The sequence below is a fragment of the Notolepis coatsorum genome, assembly GCF_963971535.1.
Source record: "Notolepis coatsorum genome assembly, chromosome: 19".
Classification (NCBI taxonomy): domain Eukaryota; kingdom Metazoa; phylum Chordata; class Actinopteri; order Aulopiformes; family Paralepididae; genus Notolepis; species Notolepis coatsorum.
In genome coordinates, this window is record NC_140183.1 from 46,859,715 (window position 1) to 46,879,479 (window position 19,765).

The 19,765-nt window shown below is 42.0% G+C and overlaps 1 protein-coding gene across 1 annotated transcript in view; it reads right to left on the minus strand.

The window, feature by feature from the left end:
- Nucleotides 1–281: 281 nt before the first annotated feature.
- The window catches only part of LOC311246182 (uncharacterized protein), a 49,267-nt gene continuing 29,783 nt past the window's right edge, over nucleotides 282–19,765 (minus strand). The window contains exons 9-12 of the mRNA XM_084336299.1: nucleotides 7,438–7,562; nucleotides 7,234–7,360; nucleotides 2,638–2,771; nucleotides 282–522 (exon numbers count right to left, since the gene is read on the minus strand). Coding sequence (XP_084192425.1) covers nucleotides 397–522; nucleotides 2,638–2,771; nucleotides 7,234–7,360; nucleotides 7,438–7,562 — 512 coding nt within the window. The 3' untranslated portion in view covers nucleotides 282–396. The remainder of the gene's footprint in view (nucleotides 523–2,637; nucleotides 2,772–7,233; nucleotides 7,361–7,437; nucleotides 7,563–19,765) is intronic.

The following is a 19,765-nucleotide window of genomic DNA, read 5'->3' on the forward strand; positions in this document are numbered from 1 at the left end:
GCAAAAATGGAAAGCTTGCCAATGTTCATGAGGCAGAATTGTTACAATAGCCGATAATCCATTTTCCCAATGATAAATCCCTCAACGGGTGGACCAACCGCGGGGTCCAAAGTGACGTCAGACTACACCTCCCGTTCGAGCCAATCAGCAATACCAACTGAGTCACGTGCTGCACCAAAATTAAGTACAACGGGGCCCTATGGAGAAACCATGGCACTCCCCTGACTAAAAGTTGTTTCAAACGAAAACGGCTGTATAAAAAAATTTACAGGAAGAAAATCAAGTAGGAAAATAAATAATTTAATCAATTTGATTCAAGTATCAAGTCACATTAATTACTTTACATCCAATTCTGTGAATTCATACTGAAAATAGTAGATGATTTTCAGGATGTGATTATTTGTAGAAGATGAGAAAAGAGGACATGATGATGTAACCAGGGTCTTGAGCTGGCTTGGGGTCCTGTCCGCTGAACAAGCCAAAGTAGACCAGCGTGTTGGACTCAGACCCACTCATGTCCAGCTAAGAAGGAGAACAAAGGGAATCAGGAGTTTAATCACTTGGCCTCACGTGAAACACAGAAACTACAAATAATTGTATACCACTTTAAACCCAGTATTAAAAAAGGACAGAAGAACCAGCATTGCAAATTCTTGCCAGAAACCTTTGATTTTGTCATGAAAAGAGCAGGTGTTGCTAAACTTCAACCACAAACAACTTTAAAGTATGTAGCGCATGCTAATGAGCAAGTTAGGAGCAGGGCCCTTTGTGGTCAATAGCTTACTGTAAACTAGACTAGAGGAGAGTAGAGTAGAGTATTCTTCACTCAAGGGTTTAACGGTGAACTTGTAAATGCAAATGGTGTTCTACATGATCAATTGAAGATTAACCTTGCCCACAGAAACACTGTGCAACACAAATCTTTCATCTTTTTACTCCAATTTTCTCACATGTAATTGTTACTAGTAAATATCATATATTAAATCACAATTAAAAAGAAAACGTTTGATAAACAACATGATTTATTTTATTTTAAATGGCCCAGAGGAACTATTATTCCACACTTTTATGCACATGAAGCAAGTGTCACTCAAGGCTTGTGGCTGTTTGCCTCTGAATGATGGCAGCACTGATGACTCTGAATCATCAAAAACCATTCATGTCATGTTTACCAACGACATCAATACCAGAAGAAGAATCTGAGAGAAGGACAATTTTTTCTCTTTAGTATGCATACAAATGTCAAGTCATGTCAAATTAAACAAATGTATCAAGTAATGTTAACTTAAAAAGGTGCTATAGATAACATTCAGCCACTAGACATCGCACTAGAGCACCAACATGTCATTTATCCAATCAGGTGCATTCCATGTGGGAAAATGGGAAGTATGGAGGGGTTACGCAACATGTAAACAACATTAATTTTGGACCCATCAAAATCTTTTAAAATGATAAATTAATTAATCAATACTTTTTCGGGGGGGAAAGCAATACTTTTATTCCGCACCTTTTTAAAAGCTCTGTGGATGTATTATTATTAAAAAGATATTACTGTAGATAAAAATTGTATCTATTGCACCTTTAACACTTTAATCGCCATGGGTTAAATTCTTAATATACCATCCTCCGCCAGCTCTATTTGTCTATGGAGAAGTTCCCCTTCTTTGCAGGGCTATAACTTTTTAAATTCTATTGCTACATTGCCATTATTATGGCCCATTCAATGTCCTATATGTATTGTTCAGGGTGTAGCAACGTTAAACTTTTTCATTCACATATTCATACTAAAATATGGTCTAAAGTATAAGTATGTTTTTATCGTTTTCTGCAGCTTTCTTCAGAACGTGATTTATAGCCCTAAATGCATTATATTGATGATCAAATACAGTTTGGTAGGAATCTGTGCGAGATAAAAAGTTTCAACTGGACGTACTTCTAGAAGTTTCTACGCATCATCTGATGTTGACCGGATGTGCGGGGGATCGTTTATAATTCCGTGGGCAGCGTTAGATGATTCATCCAGAGTGGGTCATATGTTCATCAGATCAGTTAGTATAGAATACGTTAGAAAATAACGCTGAATCTTACCGTGGCTTCCTCGCGCCGCTGGCAGATGAGCGTGGAACAGATTTTTTTCTATTATGGGATGTAGAAATGCCCAATCCATTTCCAGGTTGTATAATAGTATATACGTCCAAATAACGTTGTTTATTGAGTTAGGGCGAGCAATCTATTATCCAGTGTTTCAAGATGGAGTCGCGGGAGCTATAGCGAGTGGCCGGACCACATTTGGATGAGTATTACCGGTTCAAAGGTTAATATCCGGTTGGCGATCTGCCGATCGGCCACCAGATGGCGCTCTTGAACCGCTAGAGAGTTGAGAGGAGATCAGCACTGTATCTCAGGGCTCCGGAAAGGAAATATGATTTCGATGACAGATTTTTGAAATATTGACATCAAAGACGAGTTACGGCGTCTTCGGCAGAATGAGCATGGCTCGGAATGACGTGAAAACTCGTTTTCGGCGACCATAGTGTTAAACAAATTATCTAAAATAATGTCGAATTAAACAAACGTCTCAAGTCGGTTATCATAGTATAGCACGTCAAAATAAAAGTCTGGGATAGAAGGGCGTACCTGTCCAGTGACATCAGTCCTCCAGGGGTTGACCTGCAGTCCGTCACACCAGCCTCCGCGCCCATACAGCCAGGTGCCGTGTTCATTAGGCACCACCCCCTCTTTGACACGCAGGGCGCAGCCCAGAGCTGTACCTACCGTTAATAATCATATCATACAGATTATGCTACCAAGAACACAATGTATAATACAGTATGTTACGGTAAACAGTAATTTTTCACATTTCCTGGGATATACAGTATGAACATTATCCTTCAGGTCTGTACATTTGAGATTTTCTAGGCCAATAATCTGTTAATATGGCTCTAATACAGTGAACACTTGATGGTTTATATCATCTAATTTCAATAACCCTTACCTTAACCCCAGAGGCATCACAGAGGAACATTTGGTGATAGACATCCTTATGCGCTTAAAATAATTATTCATCATTAACTAAATGTGCACTCATCATGTCATGGTCATACACGGGTAAGGGTGTAAACGGTACAGAAACCAAACCGTTTCAGTACGGGACCTTCAGTTCAGTACAGGTCCTCAGAGATGTGAACTCCCAGGAATTTGAAACTACAGACACGCTCAACCTCCTCTCCATTGATGTGGATGGTGCTGTGCGTGCCTGTTTTATTTTTCCTGAAGTCCACCACTATCTCCTTAGTTTTTTTTGGTGTTGAGGGACAGGTTGTTATTAGCACACCACAGAGCTAGGTACTGGACCTCTTCTCTGTACGCCGACTCGTCATTGTTGCCGACTAGTCCCACCATGGTGGTGTCATCTGCAAACTTGACAATGGTGTTTGAGCCATGCACCGGTTTGCAGTCGTGGGTGAAGAGGGAGTAGAGGGCTCAGCACGCAGCCCTGCGGTACACAAGTGCTCAGGATGAGAGTGGAGGACTTGAGGCTGTCCAGTCTGACATGCTGAGGTCTTTTGGTCAGGAAGTCCAGTATCCAGTTGTAGAGGGAGGGGTCGATGCCAAGGTCATGGAGCTTGGTGATCAGCTTGGAGGGGATGATGGTGTTAAACGCAGAGCTGAAATCAATGAACAGAAGTTGCACGTACGTGTCCTTCTGGTCCAGATGGAGGAGGGCAGGGTGTAGTGCTGCGGAGATGGCATCGTCCTTACTCCTGTTCTGGCGGTAGGCAAACTAGGCGGCACGGTGGTGTAGTGGTTAACATTATTATTATTAACTGGTAGGGGTCAAGTGAGGGTGGTAGGCAGGATTTAAGGTGAGCCAGGACTAGCCTCTCGAAGCACTTCATGATGGTGGAGGTGAGTGCTACGGGACGGTAGTCATTGAGGCTCTCTGGGGAGGCGTGTTTATGGACAGGAATGATGGAGGTGACTTTGAAGCATGTGGGAACTTTTGCCTGGGCCAGGGACAGATTGAAAATCTCAGCCAGGACCCCCGTCAGCTGCCCAGCACAGAGTACCCGCCCGGGGATCCCATCGAGTCCGGCAGCTTTTCGTGTGTTGGTTTTGCACAGTTCCGCAAACACGTCAGTGGGGGAGAGTGTGAGGGTCAGGTGGTTGGCAGGGGTGGGGGTCTTGATGGCCCTCTCGTGGTTGTCCCTGTCAAAACGGGCATAAAAGTAGTTTAGGTCGTCTGGGAGGGAGGGGTCAGAGGTCAGGGGGGTGGCGTGTTTGGGTTTGTAGTCTGTAATGGCCTGCAAGCCCTGCCACATGCACCGGGGGTCAGAGCCATTTAGATGCTCCTCGACCTTGAGCTTGTGGTCGTGCTTGGCCCGTTTGACGCCCCTCTTCAGATCGGCCCGGGCTAGACTGTAGGCTTGTAGGTCACCTGATCTGAAGGCGATGTCACGTGCCTTCAGCAGCTGGCGGACCTGCCCGTCCATCCATGGCTTCTGGTTAGGGAAGATTGTGATCAGCTTGGTGGTGGTGACCTCGTTGATGTTGGTGCTGATGCAGTCCAGGGTGGAGGAGGTGAAGGTATCAATGTTTGTGTGAAAGTCCACTGTGGCCTCCGCAGCAAAATTACTCCAGTTGGTTTTTTTTTTTTTTTATCTACTTTTTCTCCTCCCATTTTTTCTGTATTTTTCTCCCATCCCAATTTTAGTCGTTATGCCAATTCCCTTCCTGGTCATTGCACGCATTTCCCCCCCACTTGCCGGTCTAGGGAGGGTTGATAGATACTATCACATGTCTCCTCCGATACATGTGGAGTCAGCCAGCCGCTTCTTTTCACCCGACAGCGAGGACTCTCAGTGGGGGAGCGTAACGTGTGGGAGGATCACACTACTTCCCCCAGTTCCCTTCCTCGCTGAGCAGGCGCCCCGACCGACCTGTAGGAGTCGCAGTTTACAACGACCAGGATACACACCCCACCGGCTTCCCACCCGCTAACACTGCCAATTGTGTTAGTATGGACGACTGACCAAGCCGGAGGTACCGCTGACAGCTGGATTCGATACCAGTGTCTCTGCGGTGGTAGGCAGGCGCTTAGTCCGCTGCGCTACCCAGCCGCCCTCCAGTTGGTGTTTTGAAGCCGATGCTGAAGTGCCAGGTCTGCTCCCTTGGGCCAGATTTTCACAGATTTAACTATGGGCTTGATTCGCTTGATGAGTGGTTGGTATTTGGGTAGGAGGAACAGTGAGATCTGGGTCCGACTGGCCCAGGTGGGCGAGAGGGAGGGCCTTGTAAGCGTCTTTGGTAGGGATGCTCGATATTGGCTTTTTTACCGATACCGATATTCCGATATTGTCCAACTCTTAATTTCGATACCGATACCGATACCGATATCAACCGATACCGATATATGCAGGGTTTCCCCCCAAAAAAACTGAATAATTTCAGGTAATTAATAATTTCACTGGATGCATTCAAAAGGCTTTCTAAATGTAAGCATTATCTGTGCAAAATATGATAATTAAAAAAGTCAAAATTAACATTACATATCTCTTGTTGTTGAATTAAACCAACATGCATACTTTTGACAATAAATAAAATAAGAATTGGTTCTTACTTGCTTGCCTGGGTAAATAAAGGTTAAATAAATGTAAAAAAAAAAAGTCGATTATTAATTTGAATATAGAATATTTGTTGACAGCCCTACTTAACAATAACTGCACACTACGTCACCCCCGAGTGGAACATGGAAAGCCACGTTCTGCAAACCTTCCCCCACTGTACTGAAATGAACCGTGACTTCAAAACCGAGGTATGTACCGAACCGTGGTTTTTGTGTACCGTTACACCCTAGTTTCAAGTTCAAGTTTCTTTAATAGTTGTCATACAGAAGTACAGAATACTTTCATACAAAATGCTTCTTACTGTTACGCCCCAGAGACTGTGCTAGACAAGATAGTATCAAATAACATAGTATAGCATGTAATTTAGAAGTAGAGAATGAGGTCAGTGTTCAGTATAGACATATGTACAATGTTCGATGCAGAATAGACGTAACTGAGTTACCATATAATATACAATACTATGCAGTGTACTAATGTACAGTACTATATAGTGCAAAGCAGAAATGGGATGAGGTACAATTTAGGTACAATTTACAGTAAGGTGTACGAGTTGTAGTGCAATCCTTCATCAATAAATATAAAGTGTGGGGAGTGGGTGCTACAGTGTGTTTGTTTAAAGTGGGTGTGTGCTATAAAGTGTGTGGAGTGGGTGCTACAGTGTGTTTGTTTAAAGTGAGTGTGTGCGTGTGGATGTGTGTGCTATGTGCGTTTGGTGGTTGTTGTTGTGTAGTGTTCATTGTTCGTTTAGCAGCCTGATGGCCTGGGGATAGAAGCTTCTTCTGAGTCTTTCTGTGCTCGCCTTGAGACTCCGGTATCGCTTGCCTGACCGCAGCAGTTCAAAGAGGCAGTTGTTCGGGTGACTGGAGTCTTTAATGATTCTCTTAGCCTTGCCCTTGCAACGCTTGTTGTAAATGTTCTGGAGGGTGGGGAGCCCCCCTCCAATTGTGCGTTCGGCTGAACGTCTTTGTAGTCTGCTTCGGTCTTGTGCAGTGCTATTCCCAAACCAGGAGGTGATGTTGCCAGTCAAGATGCTCTCTATTGTACATGAGTAGAAGTTCTTAAGGATCTTCTGACTGACTTGGAACTTCTTTAGGCGCCTGAGGAAGTAGAGGCGTTGTCGTGCCTTCTTCACAACACTGTCAATGTGTGTGGTCCATGTCAAGTCCGCGGATATGTAGGCTCCGAGGTACTTAAAGCTGTTGACTCTCTCAACCGGTGCCCCGTCGATGCTGAGGGGGCTGTAGTCCTTGACCCCCGACCTCCTGAAGTCCACAATCATCTCCTTTGTTTTGCTGACGTTCGGGAGGTCATTAAAAGGATCCTTGCACAGCTGTGACACGTTTTCCTTTCACATTTACCGACCTGACAGGGAATGTATATACTGTATATCGCCGGAAATGTGCAAAATCAACATTTCCCCACATTTACTGTAACATATACATCAATGAATGTAATACTGTGTGATTCAGTATAATCTATTTAAAAATATATTTTAATTCAAACTTTATTTAGACAGTGAAACACACCATCTAGCAAGCGAATATAAACAATACAAAATAAGCTATGTATTGCCGTTTTCTGTTGTATTTAAAAGCCATTTTGTCACCTGCAGAGTCAAAGATGCGAGAGTTGTTGAATACACTGTTGATCAAGAAGTGGTGGGACGTCACACAGAACTCGCCACAGCCGTTCTCATCACTTCCGTGGCCCGTGATGACGGCATACAACTCCACCTGAAAACAGCAGCACAACTGCTGAGCTGTTCGTAAACACCTCCAGTACAGTATCTCGCCAATGCATGGTCCAATACCTTTTTGGTTGAGGCTGGGACAGGGAATTTGATTGGCTGGTATCTCTTGTTGTAGTCCTTGTCAAAGGTCCCACCGCTGTACAGTGACATCACTTTGAAAGGGGAGAGCTTTTCCACACGATTGGCTGTGGACAAGAAGGTCCTTTATTATGTAATCTAACCAAGTAACCAACTGTTTATTATCTAATGATTTTCATAGTATGGACTATTAGTTGTAGAGTTACAGTTGTGGGGGTTGAAAGTAAATGCACTTTATTTGTCAAGAATAACATTAACCCAGTGATGACAATAGTACTGGCAACACTAAGAGTTAAATGGCCTAGGAAAAATTAAAGGAAAGAATGGGAGACTGTTAACAGGGATTTGATAATGGTGTTTGATGGGCTTAAAGGAACAGTGGTAAATAAATTAAGAGAAGATGGGAGACATTATCTATGAATATGGTGCTGAAAGATTTGGAATCATTGATAGAAAGAGGATGGAGAGAATGCATCCAGTTAGGTCCAGACGGCAGAAAGAAATAGATAAATTAGTGAAAGAGAGGAGACCGCTAAGAAAGCAGTGGGGGACGGAGGCAGTGGATTAGAGAGGTAGAGGAACATTTAAAAAAAGACGTACTCACATACAGGAATGAATAGAGAAATAGGCCTTCCTCCCAAGCCAAATTTCCCTGGGGATGAATAAAGTATTTCTATTCTATTCTATATACCACCGTTTAGGAAAGATAAGAGTATACAATAGATATTAGGCCACCAAGGAGGAAGGAAGTGGAAGCTGTAGGCGTGCAAAGGCTTCTTCAGCCCCAGGGCCAAATGGAGTCCCCTACCAGATGTATTAAGATTCTTGAGGTTATTGAGAGTAGTATGAGATAAACAGGTTATACCAAGCTTGGTGTAGACCAGGGGGAATCCCAATTCCTAAGCAGGAAGAGTCCTCAGTTTTATGCCTATTTCGGATTATATCTCTCCTGAATGTAGAAAGTAAGCTTTCCTTTAGTATAGTGGCACAGAGGCTAGTTAAGGGTGCATAGAACACACTAGCATGATATGGCACCAGATTCAGGCAGCCAAGATAGAGAAAAGAGATTTATATTTAAGGTATTTTTAGACCTGGCAAATGCATTTGGTTTTGAGTGCTTGTAAACTTGGTGAATGCATACTTCCAAGATATTAGAATGTGTTTTAGTATTATACATTTTAGGAGAGAATAGAGATAGGCATTATGGCAGGGTGTACTATTTTCCAACTAGCATTCATAATGGCGATGGAAGTAATTTGAGTAATTAGAGCATCAAAGTGGGTGGTAGGTGGGGAGAGACGGCAGGGAGGGCTGCACCTCCCACCAATTAGGGCTTACATGGATGAAATGACTCTGGTGACCATGAATCTCAAGTGGGCTAGGATGAGGATTATGATGGGCTGACAGCAATGCGGAGCATGTTTAGCCACAGACGTATCCTCCCCTGATATACCACAAAGCGCTTCGGGCAGTCCTTTGTGCCAGTAGCAATCAAGCTCCACAACCATGCAGGGCCAAGACGCCTGAATACTTTTACCAACGGATTTCCAGTTCCGCGTTCGCGTTCTGCGCTCTGATTGGCCACTGGCGTTTCTGGTCGCGGCAATCGTGTGACGGCAAGTTCTGCCACCGGTTAAGCTTAGGCACTCTTTCGAAGTTGGTTAAGGTTAGAGTTTGTCTTAGAGCAGGGCGATAGAACACCAGCCCTGATTCCAAACTCTAACCTTAACCAACTTCGAAAGAGTCGCCTAAGCTTAACCAGTGATAAACTAGGCGTTAGGTAGTTTGCTGCTGTTCGAGGCGGAAATGGGCGCGTCACGCGATTGGGCGCACATGTCACATGACCAGAAACGTCAGTGGCCAATCAGATCGCACCAGAAACGTCAGAACGCGGAACTGGAAATGCGTTGGTAAAAGAATAGACGCGGCCAGGACGGGCTAACTGCCGTGGACTAGGTGATCTGATAATTATGTGGACTATCAAGAACATAACAACCTGAAATACTCTTTTTTTTCTTTTTCTCTTCTTCACCTTTTTTTTGCTCTATTTTAGCTCTATTTATTATGTCCGTCTTTGTTTTTAACATGTATTAATTTCTGTTGATGCTGTGATGGGCACCTGAATCTCCCTACGGGGATAAATAAAGGTTTTCAATAAATCAATCAATCAATTAAGCCTACTAAGTCGAGAAGCATTTCATTGACCAGAGGGAAGGTAATAGAGAGAACGTTGTACGTAGAAGAGGAAGAAATTGTATCTAAGGGACAAGATAGTGAAAATCATGGGTAGGTGGTATATTGGGGAGTTGAATGATGAGTTGAGTGAACAGATAAGAGCAACTTAGGAAAGATGTTGTAGAGGTGATAGGAATGATCGAGAGGGTAGGGCTTCCAGATTCAAGAGTTTTTATTTTATACATACATACCAGGGCATACAGTGAAATGCGGTTGGCCATGCCCGCTTCGATTGTGCAATAAAACAATAGTAATAATAATAAAAAGAAACAATAGTAATAATAATAAAAAGATAACTAGAATAGACATGGTAAATAGACATGTTAATAAATCGCTTAAAGTATGTACAATGTGCAGTTTTTCTTCTATGTCCCTTAGCCCCTTTCGTGACTTTCGGTTTGCAAGCCTGGGGCTTTTGTGACCGGAGTCACTTGCCCACACGCCCCGATTACCCAGTAGAGAAACGACCAAGCGTCATCAAGGGGCTCGCGGTGTGTCAAGAATACATCAGATCTGAATTTCAAAGATACCCAGCGTACAATATGGGTCTAACACAGCTTCACGATGGGGTCTGGAAGCTCGGAGTTGCTGATAAACATTTTAAATAATTTTCATAAAACGAGTGTACTCACAGAGCGAACCTTGGCAAAATGGCTGGTGCGTCCAGCGATCACTGCACTCCCTATCGGTCCCTGTTGGTCATTACAACAATACACAGGAGACGCGCTCAGCAGATTCTACCCTGTAATGGCCTATAGGTAATGACCAACAGGTACCGATAGGGAGCACAGTGATTGCTAAACGCACCAGGCATGCGACAAGGAAAGTTGCAGAAGGAGAAGACGCCATCTTGCTGCCAGAGTTCGCTGTGAGTAGCACTTGTGTTTCCCAACAATGTTTTAAACTGTTTATCGGCAACTCCGAGCTTCCAGACCCCATCGTGAAGCTGTGTTAGACCCATATTGTACGCTGGGTATCTTTGAAATTCAGATCTGATGTATTCTTGACACACCGCGAGCCCCTTGATGACGCTTGGTCGTTTCTCTACTGGGTAATCGGGGCGTGTGGGCAAGTGACTCCGGTCACAAAAGCCCCAGGCTTGCAAACCGAAAGTCACGAAAGGGGCTATATGTCCCTATGCTATACTAACTATACTAGAGAGAGTAAGTATACTACACCAATCATATGCCCCTTTTTTGACAGGTGGACACGCCCCCTATTTGTTGTTCCCATTTTCCCATGTTTGTACTATGTATTTACTTCCTAGTGTGTGTGTGTGTGTGTGTGTGTTATGGGTGTGTGTGTGTGTGGGGGGACATGTCCTATGCATGAACTTAGCTGCTGCAGAAGTCACTGACCAGCATGACGCTGTAAGTAGGCGTGGTGTGTGTTCCCATGTCTTCTATGCAATTATAGGGCATAAATTCATGGGAGAATGTTTCCTAATGTGTAATTTGTGTGTGTATCAGTGGAGGTTATTGCATGACAACTAGTGAGGCAGTACTTCACTAGAAATATATATATATATATATTATTATTAATATACATATAATAAAAAATAATAATAAAAAGATATATATATATATTTTTTTTTATTATTATTATTATAATTTTTTATTAGAAATGTTTTCCTCTGTTTTTTTTCTTCAAAAATGGCCAAGTGACAGCTCTGAGCTCTCTGGTCAGGCCTGATCCCATAACTGCAGTAATGGCAAGCTGTCAATCACTCAGTGCATTGTTATTGTTCATGAACTTATTGTGCATCGTTTGATATATATATTTTTTATTATATCAACAGAACAATGTTTAGTGGATTTCGACAGCATCCTCACGCAAATGAAGGATAGATTAGATCACAAAAGACTGCTGTTTGTTGCATTGCCTGTTTGCAAGCAGACAAGGTCATTGAACGTTTCATCAGAAAATATCGAAGGATGGATTTAATTTACAAGTGATCAGATGGGAGGGACACTATTTCCTCGTAAGGGTGAGTGGATTTAAAATATATATATATATTGGGCCGCTGCATCCAGTGTGTCAGTGACGTGTGTGTGGCTGAAATGCGTGCGTTTACTTTCGAATTACCCACGTAATTGTCCTTGTGTTACATAAAACCCATCTGTGGCCTTGTGCAGAGGAAGGTGGTAAATACATGTTAGATATTATAATGTACAGTTTTGCTTGTACAGTTGTACAACCATGTACCATTGACTCAGAATGGTCTGTTTTATTGAAATCGTCACAGCAGTATAGTTTGTTTATACTTCAGAAGTATGATATTTAAACATGGTCCCCAAAAAACAGCGTAATTAACTTCCATTCTCGTCAAAGTCTTTCGAAGATGTCGCCTCATGTTCTTGGATGACAATGTTGCTGACTCTAATCGATGACAACAGGCTAGCTTTAGCCATTCACTCGCCACTAACGTTAAGACAATCTCTCGAAAATATCCTACGTTTGTTAACATTCCTCTTCATGATCGTTGTTAACTCCATCGACATGAAAATAGTGACTTTTTGAACTAACCGGTGGCATCGCCTTGTTTCTGTCAGTCTTTTTTTTGGCTGATATTCTTTCGTTCTCTAAACTCGCGTCCAACAGGTTGGGTACGCTGACTTTTTTGTTTGCCGGAAAGTGTGGCGCCTCCGTCTACTTTCTACTGCCGTAAAGCGGTAGCATAGTGTTGTAAAGTGTTGCAAGGTATAGTCTCGTTATCTTTACACTAAGAAGAATAATTTATTTCAGTTTTTCTTTTAGGTTGTCATCTTGTACTATGTAATGCTCTTTTCTTTTCAGGTTGGACTGAGGGTATTATTATTATAAAAATAATATATATATATATGTATATATTGAATTATTAGTTGTATTTATATATATATATTTTTCCCTTTAATGAATCTTGTCACTGAAATGTACATTGTACCCTTTCCAACCTCACATGTGGTACTAACTTAACTTACCATTTGTAAAGTTACTACTGAGCTACATATACATAACATAAACAGACAAAGCTCAAGTCAAGTCAAGTCAAGTCAAGAGTTTTAATTGTCACGGCATACAGGTATACAATGAAATGCAGCTGGTCTTGCCCGCGACGATGTGCAATACAGTGGTACAACATATAATAGAATCCAATAAAATACAGTGGTACAACATATTAATAGAATCCAATAAAACAGTGCAATAACAGGTACATGGTGTGCCATCTCGGTATCTGTACATTAGTATTTACAGAGCATATAGGACATGCTAGGTAGCTTTAGTAGTGCAATACACTGTTCCTGATGCTATACTACTTTAAGTGGCCTTTCCTCTGGCCATAAGTGTGTGTGTGTGCGGCATGAGTGTTAAAGTGGCTGCTAGTGTGTGAGCGTGCTCAGCGTGCGTGTCGTGTATGTGCTTGTGTGTGGATAGTTCAGTTTCTGTGTCTCTCAATGTTCATTGTTCAAGGCTCTGATGGCCTGGGGGAAGAAGCTTAGCCTAAGCCTCTCCGTCCTAGTAGCTGGAGTTCGCAGGCGTCTGCCTGACCTCAGCAGCTGGAACAGGCTGTTATTGGGGTGGTGGGGGTCTTTCATTATCCTGCAGGCTCTGGATTTGCACCTCTTGTTGTATAGAGCCTGCAGGGGAGGTAGCGCAATACCCGTGGTACGCTCGGCTGAGCGCACCACTCTCTGTAGGGCCTTCTTGTCCTGTGCCGTGCTGTTCCCATACCAGGCAGTGATGTTTCCGGTCAAGATGCTCTCTACAGCTCCTGAGTAGAAGGACTGGAGTATCTTCCCCGATACTCTGAACTTCCTTAACTGTCTCAGGTGGTAGAGGCGCTGCTTCGCTTTCTTTACTACTGTGTCTATGTGTGTTGACCATGTCAGGTCCTCTGAGATGTGGACCCCCAGGTACTTGAAGCTGCTCACCCTGTCCACGGTAGCCCCGTTAATCGTCAGTGGTGTGTGTGTCTCCTGCTGTCCTCTCCTATAATCCACGATCAGCTCCTTGGTTTTACCAATGTTCAGGAGCAGGCTGTTGTCCTGGCACCAACGTTCCAGTACCTCAACCTCCTCTCGGTAGGCCTTCTCGTCGTTGTCCGAGATCAGCCCCACCACCACTGTGTCGTCGGCGAACTTCACAATGGAGTTGGAGCTGAACTTGGCCGCACAGTCGTGTGTGTAGAGTGAGTACAGCAGGGGGCTTAGAACACAGCCCTGGGGGGACCCGATGCTCAGGGTGATGGTGTTGGAGGTCTGACCCCCCACCCTGACCGCCTGGGGTCTTTCACTCAGAAAGTCCAGTACCCAGGCGCTCAGGGCGGAGCTCAGGCCTAGCTCGATCAGCTTGTCCACCAGTCTGGTGGGGACTATGGTGTTGAACGCTGAGCTGTAGTCAATGAACAACAGTCTCACATAGCCCCCCTTCTGACGGTCAAGGTGGGAGAGAGTGCTGTGCAGTACCTGGGAGACCGCGTCATCAGTGGACCTGTTTGTCCTGTATGCAAATTGCATAGGGTCCATATCACTGGGGAGAGAGGCACAAATGTGGTCCTTGACCAGCCTCTCGAAACATTTCATGACCACAGAGGTGAGTGCCACCGGTCTGTAATCATTTGGACATGTTGGGGAGGGTTTCTTCGGTACAGGGATGATGGTAGACATCTTGAAGCAGGCAGGGACTACTCAGTGAGGTTCTGGCCTACTCACCTAAATCCTTGGGCCTAAGGGGTCAAGGATCAATGTGCCAGTCTTGTTTTCTGTTTTTTGTTTTTCTGTTTTCTGTGTGTGCCAGTTATGTGTTCTGTCTGTTTGTCCTGTCTCTGTGTGCTCTTGTGTTTTATAATCTTTTATGGATCTGCTTTTCTCTATGTTTGGTCAATGATAGTATCCTTATTAAACGTATGAACAACTGGATAGTGTTAAAGGTTTGAAAATTATTCATTTGAATATCAGAAGCCTTCGTACCAAAATCACTCTACTTCGTGCATGGGTTGAACTATATAAACCAAATATTATAACCCTGTCTGAAACATTGCTCTCCACTAGAATATCTAATAATGAAATTAAACTCACAAATTATGTCTTATATAGAGCTGACAGGGGAACAAAGGGAGGTGGTTTAGCCACATATGTGTCATCCACTCTGGCTTCCGAACTAATTACACCTGTTGTTGAGCCGTCTCACTTTGAGAGTATTTTTGTAAAGGTAACTCTGCATGAAAACAAGTATATTACTATAGGAAATATTTACAGACCTTCTTCACCTGCTGAATCCTTTAATTCTATAGCCTCTACCATAAACTCTATACGTAATAGAAATTAACTTATTATTCTGGGAGACTTTAATAAAAATTGGATTGATAAATCATCTAACAAACAAAAAAGCATATTTGGTCATTTGAATTTAAGCCAGCTAATTAATGAGCCCACTCGTGTCACACCCACATCTCAATCTCTAATTGACTGGATACTGGTCTCTCATCCAGATAGAATTTTAAAATCAGGAGTAATGTCTGATTGTTTCAGTGACCACTCACTTGTGTACTGTATTTGGAAAATTAAACTTCCTAAATCACCACCCAAACTGATTAAAATCAGGCAATATAAAAAAATTAACATTGGCCAATTTATCAATGACGTGATTTCCATCAACTGGGATAGGTACCAACTAATACCAAATGTTCACTGTGCTTGGGACTTCTTTCTCTCTGAGTTTACTAAAACTATTGACAAGCATGCTCCTTATAAAAATATAAAAGTCAAAGGAAGGCATCTCCCCTGGATTACTTCTGAACTTATAGGTATTTTCAGGCAGAGAGACAAAGCTTGGGCAGCATCTCGTAAATCTAAGGATCCTGCTGACTGGGAAAAGTACAGGCAGTTGAGAAATGTGTCCAAAACCATGACCAGAAATGCAGAAGCCAATTATTATAGAGAGTCTCTTACTCGTGATTTTAAAAATCCACAAAACTTTTGGAAGAAAATAAAAGATTTAACTGGTTCGGATAAAAATATATCCTCCAACCAAATAAGAGTCAACAATATTATTTTACACAATCCTAATTTAGTCGTGGATGCATTCAATCAACACTTTTCTTCTGTCTCTTCTCCCACAATGCATGATCCTTATATTGCTCTTAACAATATTCAGCCCTGTAACAGCTCCTTCTCTTTTAAGAAAATAAAACCCGTTAAGGTCCATGCTGCAATTAATGATCTGAAGGTAGGTAGTGGTCCCGGGTTAGATGACATTGAGAACAAATTTCTAATTATAGCATCACACATTATCATGTATCCACTCTGTGATCTCTTCAACATGTCATTATCCACTTATGAAATACCAGCTATCTGGAAGTGGTCTTGTATCACTCCTTTGCATAAAGGGGGTGATTTTCTAGAACCTAATAATTACCGTCCAATCTCAATTATCTGCTCCACTATAAAAATATTTGAAAAGTTAACCAATTATCATATTATATAGATGAACACAATATATTATCACCCAATCAATCTGGCTTTAGATCAAATCATTCCACAACTACAGCACTATTGAAACTTACTAGTGATATTTTCTCTGCCTCTAATAATGGTAACTTGACTGGTGCTATTTTTATTGATTTAAGCAAGGCCTTTGATCTCGTTGACCACTACCTCCTTTTAGATAAATTATATTCTGTTGGTTTGTCAAGGAATTCTTTATTATGGTTTAATTCCTATCTGCATAATAGAAAGCAATGTGTAGCAATTCAAGGTAGAAAATCTGATTTATTAGTTCAACAAAGAGGTGTGCCGCAGGGCTCAACTCTTGGTCCACTTCTTTTTTCTATTTTTATAAACGACCTCCCTTCAATTATTTCTGAATGTTGTATTCAGCTCTATGCTGATGACACAGTAATTTACACCTCCAAATCCACTCTATCACACATTGAATTAGCTCTGCAATCTGATTTTAATTCCTTGCAACATTGGTTAGCTGCTAACAAATTACTACTCAACAAAAGCAAATCATATACAATGATCTTTGGTACTCCCCAGTGCATCAAATCTAAAGCCAAATCTCGTGTATGTGCTATTCATAGTTTAGATGGTACACCTTTACAAAGAGTCGAACACACAAAATACTTGGGTGTTTGGCTTGACTCTGAATTATCATTTAAGTGTCACATTGATCATATTGTAAGAAAAATTTATCTTAGTGTGGGTATTCTCTACCGCTCCAGAAACTGTTTAACTCTTTCTGTTAGAAAAAAGCTTGTAATTCAACTTATTTTGCCACTTATGGATTATGCAGATATTGTCTACCAGGTTGCATCCAAAACAAATCTCATTCCTCTCAATACATCTTACAATAAATTATGCAGATTTGCTTTTGGATGCCCTTTTACAACTCATCACTGTCTAATGTATGAAACACTGAATTTGCCCTCTCCCACTGTAAGAAGACAGCGCCACTGGTTACAATTTATTTTCAAATGTATTCATCTTAATTATCCACAATATCTAAAACAATACTTGACTCCATATTATTCCAATTATTATTTAAGGCATTCTAGCCAACTCTATTTTTGCATACCTACACTTTCAACACTCTCAAAAGCAACAGCCAAGAAAGCCTTTTTGTTCAAAGCCCCTTCTGATTGGAATAACTTACCTGCAAATACTCGTTCCATCTCATCTTTTTATTTATTTAAAAATGCGTTGTCTTCTTACTTCCATAGTACATGTACATGTTTTTAGTTTATCATTTTTATCATTTTTAGTTTTATCATTTAGATATTGCATACTATCATGACTTTCATTACTTATCTCGTACGAAGTAACGATCCATTCCTATCCTTGATGGATTTTTGTTTTGTTTTGTTTGTCCTGTTTATTTTGTGATCTTGTATGTTGGTTTACTTATTTTGTAATTTCATTTCTCAGTTGATTTTGTTGTTGTAGACTGTTTTGATGTCCAATGTTTTTTGTGTGTGTTTTTTTCTTTTTCTGAAAATGTATACGCTGTATTGCGTTAGGATCCCCTCGAAAACGAGATGCTACATCTCAAGGGGTTATTCCGAATAAAGAATTTCAATATAAAATGAATGGAAGCGAATGAGGAGCCTGACACCAGGGAGGAATGGGGGTGTTGCAGCCTTGGGGATGTTTTAAAAATATAATTTAATATATAATATAATAATTTGTGCTTCACCAAGAAATTTGGTCAGCAGCCGCCACTGGTGTGTATCATGTATGTGTATGTGTGTGTGGGGGGGGGTGTATGTGTGTGTGTCTGTGTATGGGTGTGTACAGTATGTGTGTATGACAATTAATTCTTAATGTATCAAAAGATAGACTCAGAGGAATAGTGTAACATTGCCCAAATAGTGAAAGGAATAGCAAAACACGTTGCCGTTTCTTGCCTGGACATGCTACTATTCCCAAACCAAATGTATATAATAGGTAAAGGGGGGGGGGGGGATCGGTATAATAACATTGCACGATCAAGCTGTGATCGGGAGTATTCCAAAAATAATATTCCAATTGTTTGATCGCCATCTGGTCCATCAATGTCCATTTGGTCCACGACATAACCCACCACAACATAGGGATCGGGGGCATTTGATGCGCTTCAATGCAACCGGGAGAACCGCTCGACTCGCCCGACCCAGAAAACTGCACCCGGAGACATTTGAGTGTAACACAGGGCAAGATATAAGGTTTCAAAGGGTGCTCGATACCGCCGTCTAGCTGGATGCGCCGGTATTGCACTTTGGCGATCTCAGACTCATTCCCTATGGTAACACCAAGGTCCCTGGATGAATAATGAATAAAAATATCGAAAGATATCTCGGGTCTGGCGTCCAAAGCATGGCGAGTTAACCCGACTTATCTTGGGTCTGGCGTCCAATGAGTTAAGGATAAAAAAATTAAAACGTACAACCCTATATTGAAGGGATTTCTTAGACAATTTTCAGCTCCCTACATGTGAGTAACTGCATCCCTCATAAGTTTGGACCAGCATAAGCAAAACCTATGGTATGTTCTGGTTTAAATGCTGCATTTATATAGCGCGTTTCTAATACTCAGCCGTGTGTATTTTTCATGGGGTGGGGATGTATTGTTTATTTTATTTTGATATATTAAGAATTACACTGTGGCCCAATTTTGTCTGTGATGTCATACACATACACACACACACACACACATGGGAACGGTTGTGTACCTGCTGTCAGGTACATCTAATACCTAAGAATTACATATTAGGAAACATTCTCCCATGAACTTATGCCCTATAATTGCATAGAACACATGGGAACACACACCACGCCTACTTACAGCGTCATGCTGGTCAGTGACTTCTGCAGCAGCTAAGTTCATGCATAGGACAATACATGTCCCCCCCCACACACACACACACACACACACAGTTGTGTACCTGCTGTCAGGTAAATCTAATACCTAAAAATCACACATTAGAAAACATTCTCCCATGAACTTATGCCCTATAATTGCATAGAAGACATGGGAACATACACACACACACATCACGCCTACTTACAGTGTCATGCTGGTCAGTGACTTCTGCAGCAGCTAAGTTCATGCATAGGACATGTCCCCCCACACACACACATCTAGGAAGTAAATACATATTACAAACATGGGAAAATGGGAACAACAAAGAGGGGGCATGTCCACCTGTCAAAAAAGGAGTGTATGATTGGAGTAGTATCCTAGAAAGGGGGTGTGTCTACCTGTCAAAAAAGGGGCGTATGATTGGTGTAGTATACTTACTCTCTCTTATACTATATAACAATCACAACAAGTTTTTTTTTTTTTTTTTTAACTACATTTTTTAGCGTTTATCGCTTTTTCTGGTCAAGCATGACCGACAGAAACAGGTTGAATGGGATATAGATCAGGGGAAGACACTCTGAGAAAATACGGCGAGTCCGGGAGTCTAACTCGTGTACCCCAGATCCGTGACGAGCACGGTTGTCCCCGACGCCGAAATAGCGCCGAGATACACGGTGAGCTACGGGAGCTCCCCCAAACAAGTTATTTTCTTAAAGTGTCATTTTCTTGTGTGTTTAAAGTGACCGGTTTTGATT